The following is a 19,445-nucleotide window of genomic DNA, read 5'->3' as shown; positions in this document are numbered from 1 at the left end:
ACTGTCTCAGGATACAAAATCGATATGTACAAATATGTAGCCTTTGTATATGCCAATAATAGTCAAGCCAAGAATAAAATAAGAGACTATTCCTTTTATAGTAGTGCCAAAGAAGATGAAATACCTGTGAATATATCTAACAAAGGATGTAAAAGACTTCTATAAAGAGAAACCCTGATAAAGGAAATAGCAGAAGATTTTAACAAATGGAAAACCAGACCATACACATGGCTGGGAAGAATGAACGTTGTTAAAATGTCCATACTACCCAAAGCAATCTATACATTTAATGTAATCCCCATCAAAACCCCAATGCCATACTTTAAAGAACTTGAAAAAATAGTACTTCGATTCATATGGAACCAGAAAACAAAACAAAACAAAACAAAACAAACAAACAAAAAATCCTGAATAGCAAATACAATTCTTAGAAATAAAAACAAATCTGGAGGCATCATGTTACCAGATTTCAGGTTATACTACAAGTCTATAGTGATCAAGATAGCATGGTACTGGCACAAAAATAGAGATGTAGATTCATGGAATAGAATAAAGAATCTAGAGATGAGCCCAGCCACATATTGTCACTTGATCTTTGATAAGCCTAACAAAAGCATGCACTGGGAAAAAGGGTCCTTATTTAGGAAATGGTGGTGGGAGAACTGGTCAGCCACATGTAGAAGACTGGAACTAATCCCACATCTTTCACCATTGACAAAAATTGATTCTTGCTGCAAGAATGATTTAAATTTAAGACACAAAATGATACACATTCTAGAAGAGAGTGTTGGGAAAACACTTGAAGATATTGGCCTGGGAAAAAACTTTATGAGGGAGACATCCCCCACCCCACCCCACCCCATCAGTTGTAGTAACACCAAAAATAAATGAGTGGGACATGATCAAGCTAAAAAGCTTTTTTGCACAGCCAAGGATACCACAAACAAAGCAAACAGAGAGCCTTCAGAATGGGAGAAGATTTTTGCATGTTATGGATCTGACAAAGGCCTGATAACTAGACTCTACAGAGAAATCAAATTAAATAAGAAAAGAGCAGTCAACCCCCTTTATAAGTGGGCAAGAGACTTGAATAGAAACTTCTCCAAAGGTGAGAAATGGCTAACAAACACGTGAAAAAAAAGTTTATCATCTTTAATCATTAGAGAAATGCAAATCAAAACCACTCTGAGTTATATCACCTAATTCCAGTAAGATGAGCCCACATCACAAAGTCCCAAAACTGCAGATGCTGGCATGGATGTGGAGGGAAGGGAACAATTCTACATTGCTGGTGGGACTGCAAATTAACACAACTTTTATGGAAAGAAGTATGCAGAATTCTCAAAGAACTAAAAGGTGACCTTCCATTTGATCCTACAATCCCAATATTAGGTATTTACCCAGAAGAATGACAATCATTTTACTACAAAGACATTTGCACAAGAATGTTTATTGCAGTTCAGTTCATAATTGCCAAGTTGTGGAAGCAACCCAAGTGCCCATCAACCCACAAATGGAGTAACAAATTGTGGTATATGTATGCCGTGGAATACTATTCAGCCATAAAAAAGATGGAGAATTTACATAGTTTATGTTTACCTAAATGGAGTTGAAACACATTCTTCTTAGTAAAGTATCTCAAGAATGGAAAAATAAATATCCAATGTACTCTACACCAATATATATGAAACCAATATATAAACAATTATATGCTCATATGAACAATAAAACAGAAATATAATCTATTAAGGGGTTGGCAGAGGCGGGAGGGGGAGGGTATGAGGGAGGATGATTGGTGGAAGGTGGGGAGGGCACGAGGTGGGATCTCACCTAGTGTGCACAATGTGAGGGTATATACAACATGCCCCTGGGTGAAGGATTCCTTTACAACTGAAACTTTACCTTGGAAATGAGAACAAGGTAATCTAAAAATGGGTACCCTCATATTAATTTGAAATTCAAAAATAAAATTAAAAAAAGAATAATTTCAGCAACTTATAACTCATACCCATTAGAGAGAACAAATATTATCAAGAGCACTAAAACACTCAAATCCTTTAATAAGTAGATAACAAAGTATATAAGGTATTATGTAAGATAATAATAAACTATCAGTGGAGAAAAAAAAATATTGATCCAACCTTCATGTCCCTGGTGGGTTGGGGGAGGGGAGAATTGCCATCTCAGCCTACATGGGCTCTTCTCACACGTTGCTCTAAAAACAACCTCGATGGTTTCACAGCAAATAAATCACCAGCAATATTTCCATTTCATTGCTTATTATTATCTCAATGATTTGAAGCTTTCTATTTCTGTTTAAAGAAAAAAGATACCAGGGAAAACCATAGTAAAAGGAATAGATTTCCATGGTATCTATTTTAAAAAAAACAAACCCACAGAAATAGAAAGCTTCAGTTTCTGTTGTCAGTTGGCAGAAATAGCTTCAGCTTCTATTCTCAGTTGGCAGAATAGACAAGGGATTAAGCAAAAAAAGCATAAGTTACAATTTGTCAGAATTCAGGTCTCTACATGTGGACAGACATGGAAAATGTGAGTAACTAAACCGTGGAGGCAAAACCCCAACTGTCTCTCGGTCTTTTTATTTGAACTTCTGGATAAAACAAACCTGAAAGAAAGTGTACACACTTATGAAAGTGAATCAGAGGGTGGGGCTAAGAAGGGGGAGGTGCTAAGGTTCTTTTTTTTTTTTTTTTAATTTCTTCAGTTATAAGTTACCTAACTCTTTAGCCACAATCTCTTGCAAGGAAGCAATTACCAATTCCGCTCCAGTGGAAGAAAATAAGGTATTGTAAATATATATATGTATTTTTTGGTTAATGATGTTTATTTATACTTTTCTTCTTTGTTGAAGTGCCTAGCTAATTACAAATGATAAAGACCTCCCTCCATAAATAAATAAAAACGTAAATAGATAAGGCTTCTTCTCCTAAGGATTTTTCTGTATGAGTCAGAGAGAATTAACGCTGAGGTGGTTCAGGGTTTGTACTGCACAGAGCAGGAGAGAACATGCGTTTCCAACCAAGTCAGAGACATTCTTTTACTAGGAATTGTAAAACCACAAGTGAAGTTTCCTGCACTCACGTTTTTCAATTTGCTGCCTCTGTATCTGTCAACATAGGTAAAGAATAATAGAACATTCTTGGAATAATTGAGTTGAAACCCTTCCAACTTTTCAGAAAAGTGGGAGTGGCAACGTGAATTTCAATCCTAGTTATTGATATACGGAACTAATGCTCTAACTGCTCCCCCTTATCCAGCACCCCACTGTCCTGGCCACTGTTTCATGGTCCGTTAGCTTTCTTCTCTTCTATGGAATAATCTAAGTCCCTGATCGCCCACCTTACACTAGGTGGTCTTCATAAACTATGCCAGACCATGCCATCCCTCCGAAAAAGCCTTGAGGTGATTAGCCAGGCACGGGGAAGTGGGGGAAGACCTCGTCTTCTGATATGCACAGCTCCATGAAGGAGTTAATATCCGTTTCACCAGCAAGGCCAGAGGCCTTGAATAATCTCTCAGGGAAAGGGGGAAGCATCCTTCCTGCTTACTCTCTTCTCCTCTTGTTCCTCCTTATCCCTCTTCTGATTTTCTTTATTCCCCTGTTAGTCCTCCTTCAACACCTAATCCCTCTCTTTTACCATTAAAATCTTAAAGACAGTGAGAAATAATGACAAAAGCAGCAGCATTCAGAGTCAAGAGAATGAGGTTGTCCTTTGAGTCAGCTGTTAGCTACCTTGGCGTGGGACTCAGCTCATTTAACCTCTCTAGGCTTTAGTTTCTTAGCAGATAAGAACGTTGGAATCTTAGGGGGACTCCAGGATTCTTTCCAACTTTGATATGCTAGGAGCTTGTGTGTCTGGGATGCCTTTTCCTACTTTTTCAATTCTCTTCAGCTTCTCTCCTAAGCCCCCTGACAGAGATAATCAGCTCATAGCTCTGGAAAACTGCAAAATAGCAATTTACTTTGAAAATATGTAACCTAGTAGGCTTCTGAATTAGACAGTTACAGACTTCTCTGGAAAACACAATTGCCCAATACTTGTATAGAAAAATTATTTCTTACAAAATCTCATCCTAAAATTCTAATACCCTTCAGAAAGTACTTTATACCATTGGATTAAATATTATCAATGGCTGGCTTAGTGCTTCATTACATTTCTTGAAAAAGAAAGTGGAAATTATTCCTCTTGTATGTTCTGAGCTACACTGGATATATACCAAGGAGGGAATCAACCACGTGTAATATAACTGGATATTAACTTTTAAAGAGAAATTAGCTTTTGTTATAGAGCATTATTGTTTCAAGAGTTTGTTACAGGTTAAACAACAAACAAACAAATAAAAAAAACCCACCTCTACACAGACAGAGGTAGAAAGATAAAAATCCCAGGCCCTAAAATATTATTTTGTCCTTGACCTTTCATGTCACGTATGGTTTGGCAAACATTTTTCACATGAATTTAATTCATGAGTTTTGAAAAGAGAAAACTTGATATATACTGTATACAGTAAGCAAAATGCCATTTAAATGAATATCTACTTCCTTAAAGGAAGTAGAGGAGATATTTCCAAGATGGCATTTGATCTGTTAAAAAGGTAAATTCCCCAATTTTATTGAGGGTATAGAATTACTACAAAACTATAGTTGTTTTTATTTTTTAAATAAAATCAAGTCTGCCTAGGATTATCAGCTTTTGGAGTAGCAGGAGCCACACCTAAGGCATGATTTAGAGGCTGGGAAGCTGTCTGGTTAAGGGTAAGTCCATGGCTGGGAGCAATTTCCACAGTATCGCTGATAACTCCAAGTCATGCTGAAACCAAAACTCTGTCTACACACGCCTCTCCTCTGATTCAGTTATCTGACTACAGAAAACCAATATTTCTCAGAGCCCTTGTTCTATGCTTTTCAGATGGGCAGGTGATGTCAGGAACTTCCCGGTGATGGGAGTTTCAAAGTCTGAGAATTTGATTTATTTTTACTCATTAAACCAATATGAGAAAGTGTTTTGCCATAAAATGACAAGTGATTGAACTAGTTATGTCTTTGACCAGGAACTAGTTTTAAAAAACTTTGAGATTAAAATATTAGAAGAGTTAAAGATGAAATTTAGAAATTGAATGTAATATCAAAAAAGATGAGGAAACCTGAGTCCTCTTATTTAAGAAGATTGGTTTCAGAGGGTCTTGAATGCATGAGAATAAACACAAATGGGTCTTGACTTCTCTGTTAACATTTCTCACATAATTGTGTGTGATTTCAAGTTTAAATCAATAGAAAACGATGGAGAGAGCCCAAACAACGGATACTGTAAACAAGTAATAAGTATTTATGAGAACCCATTTTGTGCAAAGTCCTCAGCTGGGTGCTGTTGGGTGTACACAATTTTATAAGAAAAAAATTGGTCTCAGGAGCTCACTCTGCCTTTAGAAAGGCTAAATATAAACCCACAGAAACGAAACTCGTGCTGGGATAAATGCCAAGAGAGTCGCACAAACTATATTATGAAATTCGGCTGCTAACTGCCAGAATCCAGTTGTCCTCTGGTGCACATTAGTATTACAATCGGAGGCAATGCTCTTAAATTCTCTTGCCTGCAGTGTTCTAATATATAAAATAATATTGTTGGGCTAGACTTTCACTAAGGTCTATTTAACTTTTATGATATATATGATACATATATAAATATGGACAGGTACTTTTTCAAAAGCAAAATAAGTACAAAGAAACTATCAACATTCTCTAGATTTTGCTTCATTTTCCTTAGGTTTCCCAATGGATCCTCTAGCATCATCAATCAGCCAGTTTGCCCTGGAGTTTAGCAAAGAGCTAGCCGCATCTGCTGCGGGCAAAAATATTTTCTTTTCACCCTGGAGCATCTCAAGTGCCTTGGCCATGGTGTATTTGGGGGCCAGAGGCACCACTGCAGTCGAAATGGCCAAGGTGAGTGGAAGAGGTCGGTCAACCATTGTCTGTTGCCTTAAAACTAAATGCTTCCTCTATCTCTAAACTTCAGTTTCTTTTGAAAACCCAGTAGTCCATATTTTATAATAATGTTGTCCAGAATGAAAGATATACTTTAAAAAATGCTAGACCGTAACACAAAGCCTAGCATCGAGAAAACCATTTAAGAATCTTTGTCTTTGAGGAAAACAAAATGAAGAAATGATGAGGTTATCAATTTTGACTCAACACCAAAACCAATTTTATTTTGATGATTAAAATACTCCATGAAGTAATGGGTCAAACTTTAAGTCATAGTTATGTAGCGTGTTTCTAACCTCAAAAGGATTTTCTTGATGACACAGAGAAGAAACTTAAAAGAATTCTCTTGCTCATGCTTTGTTTCACTGTTACATTGTTCAGTCTCTTGTCTGAATGAATCTAATTCCCCCATGCGCACGTACACACACACAGACACACACACAGACACACCACACACATACGCTTATGGAGAAAGCCAAAGATAACAAAATTGCTGTATGTGCAGGTGACATGTATGTATGTATATAAGTAAGTGATTAGAAATAAAATACGTAAGTACATATACATAGTGTATCTCTGTGTGTATATTAATGTGTTTTTAAATAAAAATAAAAGAGTAAATTCATCCCTAAATTATGCAATAATCAAAAGGCTGAGTGACATGATGTTCACCCAAGTGGGTGTCATCTGTGCCAAGCATGGGAATGAACACAGTGGGTAATTATGAGTGAGGCTGGCAGAATTCAGGTTCTGTCAGTTTGGGTGTGGAATGTCACCCTTACTCTTGTAGTTCACAAGATGTTGGGTGATTCAAACACAACAACAAGAACAACAACAACAAAATCCGGGTTCACAAATTGTTACTGACTGGTTGATTGGCTTACCCATTACTGTGACAGACTTAATCTTAAGTGGATGTCAATTGGAATCTATTTCATATAAATACATTCCTGGGTGTTATTTGTTCTTGTTTTAAAGAACAGTACTCAATACTAATATGAAACCAACTGAAAAACAACTACACACCCACATGAAAGGAAAACACAATTAAATTCAAGAGGGGGAAGAGGGGAGGCGGAAGTGCAGAAGGGGGAGGGGTGAGCTCTCACCTAATGGGCACCATGGTGAGCTCTCACCTAAGGGGCACAATGTAGGGGTGTCAGCACACTTCCTGGGTGAAGGGCTCAACTACAGCTTGGACTTTGCCTGATAAATGCAACCTAATCATTTATACCTCATATTAATCTGGGAAAAAAGTACCCTTTGGGGAAAAAATCTTAACAGTTTCCAGTGCAAATGAACCTAATGAATGAGCTAGGAACCCCTTTTTGTATCACAGGTGGCCCTTGTTCCATTAGTTCAGCACAACCCTTGATACCGTACACTGTATTCCTTATTATACGTTGGGTCCTGGATGTGGGAGATGGAGTTACAGCCTTCTGCTCTGCAGTGGCACAACTTAGAGGAAATTGGGAGACCCACATCCTTCCTCTTCACTTTCAAATGAAATGCTGGGCTGAACACAAAGATTATGTCCATATACGTCAAGTGGGGGTAGACAATGGGAACTGGAGCACTTAACTAGAAAAAAACAATGAAAATCTCTTAATTTCCCAAATAACTGGGACACGGATGGCTTTTGTTTAAATTATCTAAATGATGGTCTCCTTTGGATATTTAGCCTTCTTAAAATAACCATGAATCCAAGGGAAATGTAGGAAGTAAGGGAATTTCACCTCAAGGTATTCCTAATGTCAACCTAAATATTTCATAAAAGGTGTTAAAACAAAGAGACTAGAAACATAAATTATTTAGAAGCAGCTCATAACTTACTCTGTTAGTTTAACACATCATTTAAGGCAAATCAGAGCTCCCTTATTTAATTTAATTAATTACATGTTCCACATCATAGTAGTAACTAATTTGTGTCTAGGAGTGTGTACTTCCTGTGATGATATCTCTGCACAGTGCACTCATCTGTTTTTTTGTTGAAATTACAGGTGCTTCAATTGAACAGGGACCAGGCTGACAAAACAGGTCCTGAAAGTGAAAAAAAAAGAAAAATGGTATATCTTATCTTTTAATATCCATTTGATGATTAAGGAGAAAGCACTTTCAGCATGTGTATTTCAGTGATAATTTAAGCAAACTTTAAAGGGTAATTTTCTTAGAAATATATATGCAAATTATAGAAATATTTTCAGAACATATGTACAAAATATCTGCACACTTTGGAAAACCATTTATTCCTCCTTTTTATCACTCTGAAAATGTCTCCACTTTCTTTTTTTTTTTTTTTTTTTGCAGTTTTTGGCTGGGGCTAGGTTTGAACCCACCACCTCCGGTATATGGGGCTGGTGCCCCACTCCTTTGAGCCACAGGCACTGCCCGAAATGTCTCCACTTTCAAACTTGTTCTTGTCTTGTTTGCTTTTGTAAAGTAGATGTGAAGATGGTGATACCCCTGATAACATTTAATTTTCTGCACTGATAACATGAAAGAAACATTTTTAACAACTTTAGGATTGTTTCCAGATTTTATTTACACATTCCAAATAATTTCATTTAGCTGTAGGTCACTAGAATTTATGTAGCTCTTGTTCAACATTTTTATTTGACTGATTCCTCTTCTTTTGAAGGAATTCAACTTGGGCAAGGCTGAAGAAATACACTGTGATTTCCAAACACTCATTTCAGAAATCCTCAAGCCCACCGATGCTCATGTACTTAAAACAGCCAATGGGATATACGGTGAAAAAACATACCCGTTTCACAACGTAAGTGGAAATGTCTTATCTTAAGCTAGTGGGGAAGAGAGTGCTAGGGAAAAGCAAGCAGTTAGCTCTGTGTACATTTCTCCGGGGATACCAGGGACAATTTTAATGTGGTCAGTACTTCCCTAGAAACAATCATTTAGACAATACTCATTTGGTAGTGAAGGAGAGCAATAAGGGGTATCAAACCAGATCTAGTGATCAGATCTTTATGTCTAGAAGGAAGAAGTCATGCTCAGAATAGCTGTGCACACATACAGAAACGTGGTCTACGTAATGCATGGGCCAGTGTTTGTTTCATGAAAAACAGAGAGGAAAATTAGGAATTCCTTAATCAAGAAAGGTAAGTCTGAAGGGGCAGAGAGTGATGTTTGCTATAGGACTATGGCTGGAGACTGTGTATCTGAGGGCAAAGAAGTGGGCAGTGTTCAGACTAGGTCTTTAGAGACCATGAGAACATCATGTAAGAAATAGTATCAATTATTGTGGGTGCGGTGGCTCATGTCTGAAACCCTAGCACTCTAGGAGGCTGAGGCAGGTTTAGGATTACTTGAGTTTAGGAGTTCAAACCAGCCTGAACAAGAGCAAGACTCAGTCTCTACTAAAGATGGAAAAACTAGCCAAGCATTGTGGCTGGGGCCTGTAGTCCCAACTACTCAGGAGGCTGAGGCAAGAGGATGGCTTGAGCCCAGGAGTTTGAGGTTGCTGTGAGCTATGACTCTACAGCACTCTACCCAGGCTGACAAAATGAGACTATGTTAAAAAAAAAAAAAAAAAGGAAGAACATCAACTCCCCTGTGCTACTGGTTTAAACTCTACCAATACAGACCATGGCAACTTTGTCCTCTGTAAATACTGAAGTGCTTTTCAATTCAGTGTAAATACTGAATTGTCAGCCACAAACAAGGGCAATGATTTACTCCTCTCAGGTATGTCTGTCACATCCTCAGGCACATACCCAAAGACAGCAGGAGGACCCAGGTGTCCCACAGATGAAGAGCAAGAAAATAAGACAGGGTAGAAGGACAGGAAGATCAAATAAAGGCATCTTGTGATTTCAAGCAGTGCTGTCCATGCTCCTATAATGTGAATTCTGGATATTCCAGGGCTCAGGCTTTGCTATAACTAACAATACAATTATCCAATGGAATCTTAAAGGCAGTTCCATTACTGACAGATAGCTTATGAGCTCCTCTTTGAGTCGGAAGTCGGAAAGGTGATTCTGCTCAGTGGCCACTTGGAAACGAGAGGAATATGGAAATAAAAGCCTCTTTTTACCTGTTCACAAGCTCTGATTTAAGACAGGAAATAGTGCCTTGTGAATATTTAAGTTTTCTTTTTACTAGATTATAAATTCCATATAACTTGGACTTCATAATCTTTAAACCAGTTCCTGGAAGAAGCATTAACTCACCAAGTTTTACTTCCTACAATCCCTCCATAAAGTAAGAGAACTGAAAGGCTTTCACAACTGTCCTGAAGAATAAATTATGTTCCCAAGTCTTCCTCAGCGGCCCCTGTGTGCTGCTGGCCACAGGGCGCACATCAGGGGGCTGAAAGGAGGAGGCCTTGCTCTTGTCCTCAGAATGTCTGACAAAACCTCTGGCAATGCTTAGAAATCAATTTTCAAAACCTTTGACTCTGCTTAAAATCAGGTTTCATGGCAGAATATAATTTTCTTTGGGGGCCCTCCACAAAATTGTGGAGTGCTTAGCATCCACAGAAAGAACCTGCCAGACCCATAGGTTTCACTTCAGCTCCACCCCTGCCACAGAGAGCTGAGTACTGGCCACTAGGGCACGCCTGTTATTGACAGAGTCCTCTATTTTCATTCTAGCCTCATTTTCTAAGCATGAATAAAAGTAGAAAATAAGAGTATGTGGAAGCCCCTGAACTGTGGGCATCAGTCCTTCCCTCCATGCCCAGACATCTGTGTGGTTGGTCAGTGCCCTGCTGAGTTTGAAGAAGACAAGTGTTTAGTTTTTGACCAAAACCGAGAGTAGGGAAAAAAAGGAAGGGAGTGATGCCTTGGAGTTTGCTGTTGTCCATCTACCTAGTTCTTTTGATAATCTAAACAGGTTTGATTACTCAGTTCTGGAAAAACTCTACAAAAGGAGATTATAACCTCTGTCTTTCAGAAATACTTAGAAGAGGTGAAAACATATTTTGGTGCAGAGCCACAGTCTGTTAACTTTGTGGAAGCTTCTGATCAAATCAGAAAGGAGATCAACTCTTGGGTAGAAAGCCAGACCCAGGGTGAGTGTCACCAAGGGGCTCGGCAGGGCGCTCTCTCTGGCATCATTGAATTTGTATCATGTGTAAGTATGTCTGTTCCTCAAACAGAACTGTGGACACATTCTAAATATTCATTTATTTCTACTTATGCCCATAATTTTCAGATTCACAATTTTCCCAGTAGGTCTTACCTCACACATGTAAGTTAAGCCACCACTTTACTAAGTAGACAAGAAAATTATCATACCCCACTAATTCCAAAGAGGAGTCCAGGAGTAAAAAGCAGGAAAAGTCAAAAGGTATGTTTAAACGCCTGCTGGATGTGTGGTTTTAAAGAAAAATAGCTATTGATTTGTAACCAAAAAGTAGGCATTAAATATAATCTCAATTACTTTTCAAAATAAGGTCACAAATTGACAGCTAGAAAAAAAGAACTGCAAATCAAGGAAAGGCAGAGACTTGAATAACCCTGTACTTTTGGATTGGAATTGGAGGTCTCAATATGACCTTGTACCCTTTAACATATACAGAGGAAAATAACTGGATAGATAGATGTGCAAATAGATGCAAATGTGTCTACAATACATGTATTTCTTAGCTCTGTTTTCTAAGAGGGTCTGGAAGCAGTGAAACCGGGTAGTAGTCAGTGTATCTAATGCCCGGGTCTTGATTTCTCAAATTACTACAAAACAACAGCCATGTATTCTCACACAGTTCTGGAGGGCAGGTGTCAAAATCAAACTGGCAGCAGGGCTGACTTCCTCTGCATGCTCTGCGGAGGAACCTTTCCCAGGCCTCTCCCAGCTTCTCCAGCTGGCTGGCAATGCTTGACCTTCTTTGGCTTGGAAAGGCATCATTCCAGTCTTGCCCTCTGTCAGCACCTGCCTTTTTCTTACATCTGTGTCTCTCGTGTGTCTCTGGAGCTTGCTTTCTCTTTTCTGTGTGTCTATGTCTGAATTCCCTCCTTTTCATGAGGACACCAGTCCCTGGATTTAGGCTCAGTCTAATACAGTATGACAATATCTTCACTCGACTACATCTGTAAAGACTCTATTTCCAATAAGGGTCACATTTATAGGTACTGGAGGTTAGAACACAAACGTGTCTTTCAATATTGAGGGGACAATATTCAACCTACAACAGTGATATTCACAAAAATGCATAGCCTGCATCTTTTCACAAGGAAACATTGGAAAAACTCAAATGTAGAATGTGGGGGCATTCTATAAAATGAATGGAAAGTCTCTCTCTGAAGTGCCAAGGTCATGAGAAATAATGAAAGAATGAGAAATTGTTCCAGATTAAAGGAGAAGAAGAAATTACAACCAAATGCAACATGAGATCTCGGATTGATTTCTGTTGCTAAAATATAAGACTTTGTTGAAACAACTGATGAAATTTGAAAAGACCTGTTAATAGTATTCAGTCAATACTAGCTTCTTGGTCTGGATCATTGGCATACACAGGATGCTATTATGATGTTTTATAATCATCTTTATAAATGTGGCCTATAGCCAGGATGTAAATATACTGTTTTCAATTGCTTATTGTTAGAAGGCAAGAAAAGAATTTATTGTAGTTTAACAGCATAACTCAACATTCAGAAGAACTTTCTTATTACTTTTAATTGTTTTTAAGTTGATTTTCCTTGCTTTTCATATTATCTGCCAATAATTACTTTATTTCTTCTTTCTATATAATTATATCCTATTTAGTTTATTTTTGTGTATTCATTAGCATTTTTGAGAAAAATGTTAAATAATGGTGGTCATAGCAGCCATAAATACCTCTAATGTTTCTTGGTTAGCACGATTATGGAATTTTGTTGGAGAAAAGCATTTTTTTTTTCATTTTATAGGAAGTATTCTTTGAAATTGTCTTACAAAGACATAATTTTAAAATTTGAAACTGATGTTTAAATAGATCAAAAGTAGGTTTTGCATCCATCAAGATGATGAAATAAGTTTTCCCTTATCGCCCATCAAAGCAATTGTCTCAGTCTGTTTGGGTTGTTATACAAAAATATCTTAGAATGGATCATTCATAAATAAGAAGAACTTACTGTTCACAGTTCCGGAGGCTGAGAAGTCCAAATTCAAGGTGCCAGCATAGTTAGGCCTGGGGAGGGCTTGCTCTTCACTTCTAAGATGGTGCCTTTTCACTGTCAGCACCTGATGGGAAAAGCAAACAGGCTCCACCAGTCCCTTTGATGAGGGCACTAATCCCATTCCTGAGGGCAGAGCCCTCCTGATCTGATCCCTTCTCTAAGGCCCCACCTCTCAGCACTGTCACACTGAGTATTAGGTTCCAACAATAGAATGTTGGAGGGACACAAGTTTTCAGACCATAGCAATAATACATTATACATTTCTTACTAGATGTTCCTTACATTTCTGAAAAATATTAGTTAGATTTATTTGTTAGAACTTGATTTAGGATTTATTTGCCTATATTCACAAGAGATATTTTTTTACAGGTGGGGATTTTGAGCTGCCTTCGTCACATTCCTAGTACTGGGAATGTACTAGCTTGATAAAGTGATCAGAGGACTTTCTATCGTATGCTTTGAAACTGTTTTAATAGTGTAGAGACATCAATTACTTGAGAGTTTAAACCCATTTGCCTACCTAAGTGTTGAGGGCACACACCATTGGTACAGGAGGTAATCATTTGACAGTTTTAACATTTCTATCATGTTTGATTTTCTTTTTTTAGGTTTCCAAATAATTCTTGGTTCCTATTAATATTTTCCTGAAAAATCATCCATATTGTTTTAAGATTAAGTGCTATAAGCTATCACTTATAATTTTTAAATCTCTCCCATGTCTGTATACTGAAAGCTCAGCCTTGTATTTTGAGTAATCTACTACAGGTGGAAGCTATGTGGCTAGGAGGTTGTTCTCAGTTCAGTTCTGTTTACCTCAGGTATCAAACATGTTTCCTCTGCAACAAAGCTCTAATTCTATATATATATAGAATAATAACATATAATATATATAATAACAGAATATAGAATAACATATAATATATATAATAACATATATATTATATGTATAATATTCTAAGAAGTCTTCTAAAGTGCTTTAATAGGGAGTTTGGAGAGAATTTATTGGGGGTTGCCAGTCAAGTGTCAGTTTAAGCAGTAACTTGAACAATCTGATGTAAGTGATTGCGCCAAGTAATCTTTTGGGCAACAGAAAAACATTGGCACAACCTTTCAGATGTTAATCAGAGCAACTTAAAGTTTGTGGCTACAAGCAGAAGTAAAAGGAAAGGAAACCTTTCAGTCCCTCAAAAATAAGAGCATAAATCAACGCAAAGGGAAGTTTTCATAGTTCAAACACGAATTTGTAATAATGTGGAATAATGCCTCCTGACCACTGAGCGTACTGTTACCCTGGTGTTTCTCTCTTTGCTCGTGGCTACTCTGCACAGGAACTGCACTTAACCCTACATTGCTCTTTTCCTGGAAATCTAAAATCAGGACTGTAAAAAGAAAATTTTGAAGCTTCCAGAGAAATGGAAGTCTCGTTGCCTTTAATTAAATGTGCATGTTGAACCTAGCCATCTGAAACCTGTCCTCTTGCTCTTAAAGGTAAAATCCTGAATCTCCTGCCTGATGACTCTGTGGATTCTACAACCCGGATGATTCTGGTGAATGCCCTTTACTTCAAAGGAACCTGGGAGCATCAATTCTTAGCGCAAAACACCACAGAAAAGCCTTTTAGAATAAATGAGGTAGGATACTTTTAAAGATTAGTTTGGATTTTTACAAGGAAGGGTAAAAGAAATTCTACTTATTAAATTCACTTTTCTTTTTGGTTATATATTCTTTTAAACTGAGCCTCTTACTCAGAAAGAGATGCCGGGCTAAAAGCCTCCGGCACTATCCTATCTGGACAGTCCTATTTCATTGTTTTTCTCTGAATATAAACTGCTTACATAATGCTGCCACTCACAACTTCTTGTGGCCATGTGAGCTGGATAGAGTGTTTTCCGATTTATTTTCCAGGTGAGAAATACAGTGTAGCCAATTGGCTGGAGGCATTCCTGAGTCAGAGCATCCCAGAGTCAGAATCTAAGTTTTGTTCACTATAGAAGTTCTGTTCATGTTCTTCTAAACCAGTAATATCTTCTACCAAATCTTACCTTTACATAAGTAAAAAAATGAAAAATTAAAATCCTACATTGTTCATTAAGATTTCTCTCTGCCCGAGGACACAATACACTTGTTCTATAATAAGAAACAGAAACTCACTATGGCAAAAACAGAGACCAATGTAAAGTTAAAGATGTATCTCTTATGGATTCCACGGGCTGGGGCCTTGGGACCTGAGTGGAAACAAGGGTTCAACTATTGTCAGGGTTTTTTTCTCTATATGTTCAACTCTGTCACATCCATCATTCTTCTCCCATGCTGAAGCCCAACTTTCTCTGCTTCACAGGCAGAACGTGGGTATTCACAATACCTTCCACATTCTAGACCCAGTTTGACAAATTCTATTCCATATTCCTAGGGAAGAGGCTGGTTGGCCAAGGCATTGTGCAATTGTTTAGTCCAGGGATGGGCCAAGTCGTACAGACAGCGCCACTGAGGACCCAGTGCTGTTAACTGTGCAGCTGTGTGCAATAGGCATTTCTCAATCAGCAGGCAAGGACGGGGAAGGAACGCAACATATAACCTAGAAGGTTAGTGAGAAATGAGCTGGTTAGTTTCCTAGGTTAGCCTACTCACCACGAATTTTCAGTTGCAAGTAATAAAAAAAAATTTCAAACCAGCTCCTGCAAAATTATATTGACATTAGCTTATGTAACTTAGAGAGTCTGAGAAGTCCAGGAGTAAGTGAATGGGTCTCTAGCATCTCAAAATATAATCTCCAGTCTATCTTCATTTCTCTTTCTCCCTTTGTCCTTTTTTTCCCTCTCATTCTCTTTCTCCCTTCCCCCATGCTTCTCTGATTGTTATTCTCATGTAATGAAGATGGAGTTTATCCGCATGACCAGGGGATGTGGTTGCCCTGCTGCTATTGATACATTGTTATTAACTAAAAGCTATAGTGGACATTCAGGCTCACTTTCAGTATTGTACAGTTCTATGGGTTTTGGAAAATGTATAATGTAATGGAGCCACCATTACGGAATCATTCAGAATAGTTCCACTGCCCTAAAAATGCCCTGCAACTCCCTAAACCTCTGATAGCACCTGATCATTTTTGGTTTCTACAGTTTTGACTTTTTTGGAATGGCATACCATTAAACTCATAAAATATGTAAATTTTTCAGGCTGCCTGTTTTCACTTAAGTGTTTCCCATGTCTTAACTTTACATTTAAGTTTTTTCCATGTCTTGAGAGATCTTTTTGTTTGATTGCTGAATGATATTCCATTGTATGATGCACCACTATTTGTTTATCTTGGTTGCTTCCAATTTCTGGCAATAATGAATAAAGTTTCCATAATCCTTTGTGTGCGTGTTTTTGTGTGGACACAGATTTTTTAACACATATAGGTAAATACCTAAGAGCACAACTGCTGGATTATAGGATAAGACTGTGTCGAGTTTGCTAGGAAGTGGCTGTTGTACCATTGGCCTTCCCACTGGCCATCAGTGACCGCTCCTGTTGCTTCATATCTTTGGCAGTATTTGGTGCTGTGAGTGTTTCACATTTTAGACATTCTTATAGATATGTTTAATGATTTAGAGTGAGCAGTTTTCATATGTCTTCTTTGGTGAAGTATTTCTTCAAATCTTTTGTCCTCATTTTTTTGAATTGGGTTATTTGTTTTATCATTGTTAATTTTTAAGAATTCTTTGTATATTTGGAATACCAGTCTTTTATCAGACATACGTTTTGCAAATATTTTCCCCTACTGCTTTTCATTCTCTTAGTGAATTTCAATTTTTGTGATATCAAAATGCTTTTTCAAATGTTTGCACGTGAAATACACCTTACTCAGTTTCTGGATAATTGTCATTTACATAACAACATACATTATTTTAAGTGTTTGGCAGACTCTACCTTGCTATGATTTATATCCTCTCTTGGTAACATTACTCAGTAGACTACATATTGCCAGAAAGGAAGGTCTGCACAACTCGATTCAGCATTTATCAGAGGATCATGAACTTTACCAGTGTCCCAGAAAACTGGAAACGAATGATGGTAAAGAATCAAGGATTTAGGGGGGAAGGGCAGCTTTTCAATGATTTTGTTATTTTTTTATAGACTACAAGCAAACCAGTGCAAATGATGTCTATGAAAGAAAAACTTCATGTTTTCCACATAGAAAAGCCACAAGCCACAGGTCTTCAACTCTACTACGAGAGGCGTGATGTCAGCCTGTTCATACTGCTGCCAGAAGACCTCGGGGGACTGGAACAGGTAAAGCATCCGTCTGTCTGGTGTGTCTGTGCATGTAGGGGGGCTCCAGTGTTTATTCCCTCTGTTCTATTGTGAAAAGCATAAACACATGGTCTCCCCTTTCTTTAATTCCTATATAGAAATCCATCCAACATTCTTTAATCCCTAGGTATTTTGCCTTCACAATATTATTTAAATTTTATAAAATTCTATTAAGTTGATATCACTATTTCTCAGAAAGGTTAAGTAGTATACAGACATCTATAGCATGAGGTGGTCACACAAATAGCCATATGTACAACAGGTACAGATATTTTTAGTCATACAACTGTCAAAATTGTGTGGATTGATCATTACAATATTTCAATCAGATTAGGACTCAAATAGACATCTTAAACTGACTTTCAAAACTTATTTTTTAAACCTTTCTATCAAGCAAACAGCCTTCATGACAAAAAATCTGTGTCAATACCATCTTCAAGTATTATTTAAGCTGTATGTCATCCAGATTTCTATTAAATAAGCCAGACATAACTGTGGTCAGATCATGTTTCTGAGTAGTTTGTGTGCCTAATCTGAACATGAGGTGCTTATACAAAGCTCTTTCATTACACTGTGCCTGACTTTTCCTATATGCCAGACTTAATACTTACAAGTTTCCAAGGCCCTACTGCGGTGTAGAAAAGACTTCCAAATTATATCAGACAATTTGTGAAACTGGAGATAGTGGTAAAAATAATACCACTGTGGGCAAATAACCATGAGAGTCATGGCCTTGTAAGGTAAGGTCTTCTTCCTAGGAGTGCAGGTTCCTGAGCCAAAGATACTGTCTCATTAGTAATGTAAACATTTTACAGGTATGTGGTTGAGAGCTGAAGCTTTAGTCTAGAGAACTCTTGAAGAAGTAAAAGCTTGTGCTTTGAAACAAATGTGTCATTAAAAATATGAGAATTATACACATTTATACATACATGTATATTATTTCATAATTTTAAAAGAAAAAGAGGAGAGAAAACACCATCAATCTCATTATAAAAATCATTACTCTTAAGAGCTAGGGCCTTTCGTTTCTTTGTTTTGGCATAGTATGTAGTTATTAATTTCATATCATTGTAATTATAAAAATTGGTTTTTATCAACATGGGAAGTAGTTCTTTGAAAACAAAATCTGGGATAAAATACAATGTCTGTAGTTATTAATTTCATTTTGTTGTAATTATTAACTATAGACACTGTATTTTATCCCAGATTTTGTTTTCAAAGAACTACTTTCCATGTTGATAAAACCCATCTTTTCATGGCCTGGTAGGCAGCGTGAACCTAGAGCATGTGCTTTTGTGTAGACAACATCTAAATGTATTCTCACTTTGGTGTATTTGAGTATAGAATCGATGTTTTGCATACTACAGTAGAAGTTCTTCCACTTTGAATCAAAGTCTAATTCTTCTATATCCTGAAAGCTATTAATCTGCAAGACAAAAATCCTAAAAGTCAACATTGTGAAAGATCTCATCACACAGCCAAAGGATTTCCAAATGTGTGTTTTGTTACTCTGGGTAATGGGAGTGATCACAGTTCATGTAATTTCTAGGTGGTCTCACTCAACTACTACGTCTCACTGCAGTTTGGAATTACTGATTCTTTCTTCCTTGCTTCCAACCTTGCAGCTAGAAAAGGCCATCACCTATGAGAAGCTGAATGAGTGGACCAGTGCAGACATGATGGAGTTGTATGACGTGCAGCTGTCTCTGCCCAAGTTCAAGCTGGAAGAGAGTTATGACCTCAAGTCCACCCTGAGCAGTATGGGGATGAGCGATGCCTTCAACCCGAGCAAAGCTGATTTCTCAGGAATGTCTTTAGAGAGAAACCTATATCTGTCCAATGTTTTCCACAAGGCTTTTGTGGAAATAAATGAAGAAGGTACTGAGGCTGCAGCTGGCACAGGGAGTGAGGTGGGTTTTCGAATTAAATACCCCTCCATTGAATTCAACGTAGATCACCCATTCCTCTTCTTCATCAGGCACAACAAAACCAATAGCATCCTCTTTTATGGAAGATTCTGCTCCCCGTAA

The 19,445-nt window shown here is 37.6% G+C and overlaps 1 protein-coding gene across 1 annotated transcript; it reads left to right on the top strand.

Moving 5' to 3' along the window:
• The first annotated feature begins 2,770 nt into the window (after positions 1–2,770).
• SERPINB10 (serpin family B member 10) lies at positions 2,771–19,445 on the top strand. Its single transcript, XM_003788409.2, has 8 exons — positions 2,771–2,804; positions 5,787–5,962; positions 8,005–8,070; positions 8,643–8,780; positions 10,916–11,033; positions 14,608–14,750; positions 17,239–17,394; positions 19,041–19,445. The coding sequence occupies exons 2-8, from the start codon at positions 5,795–5,797 to the stop codon at positions 19,443–19,445; spliced, it is 1,194 nt and encodes a 397-aa protein (XP_003788457.1). The 5' UTR covers positions 2,771–2,804; positions 5,787–5,794.

This window comes from Otolemur garnettii, unplaced genomic scaffold (genome assembly GCF_000181295.1).
Source record: "Otolemur garnettii isolate 467f Iridium unplaced genomic scaffold, OtoGar3 scaffold00027, whole genome shotgun sequence".
Taxonomy (NCBI): Eukaryota; Metazoa; Chordata; class Mammalia; order Primates; family Galagidae; genus Otolemur; species Otolemur garnettii.
Note: the sequence above shows the minus strand (reverse complement) of the source record. Positions and strands in the feature narration are given on the sequence as shown.

Coding starts and splice junctions, on each gene's coding strand:
- SERPINB10 (XM_003788409.2), top strand. CDS start 5,795: ATGGATCCTCTAGCATCATCAATCAGCCAGTTTGCCCTGGAGTTTAGC. Junction 5,963..8,004: donor CTGCAGTCGAAATGGCCAAG/GTGAGTGGAAGA, acceptor TTGAAATTACAG/GTGCTTCAATTGAACAGGGA. Junction 14,751..17,238: donor AGCCTTTTAGAATAAATGAG/GTAGGATACTTT, acceptor ATTTTTTTATAG/ACTACAAGCAAACCAGTGCA.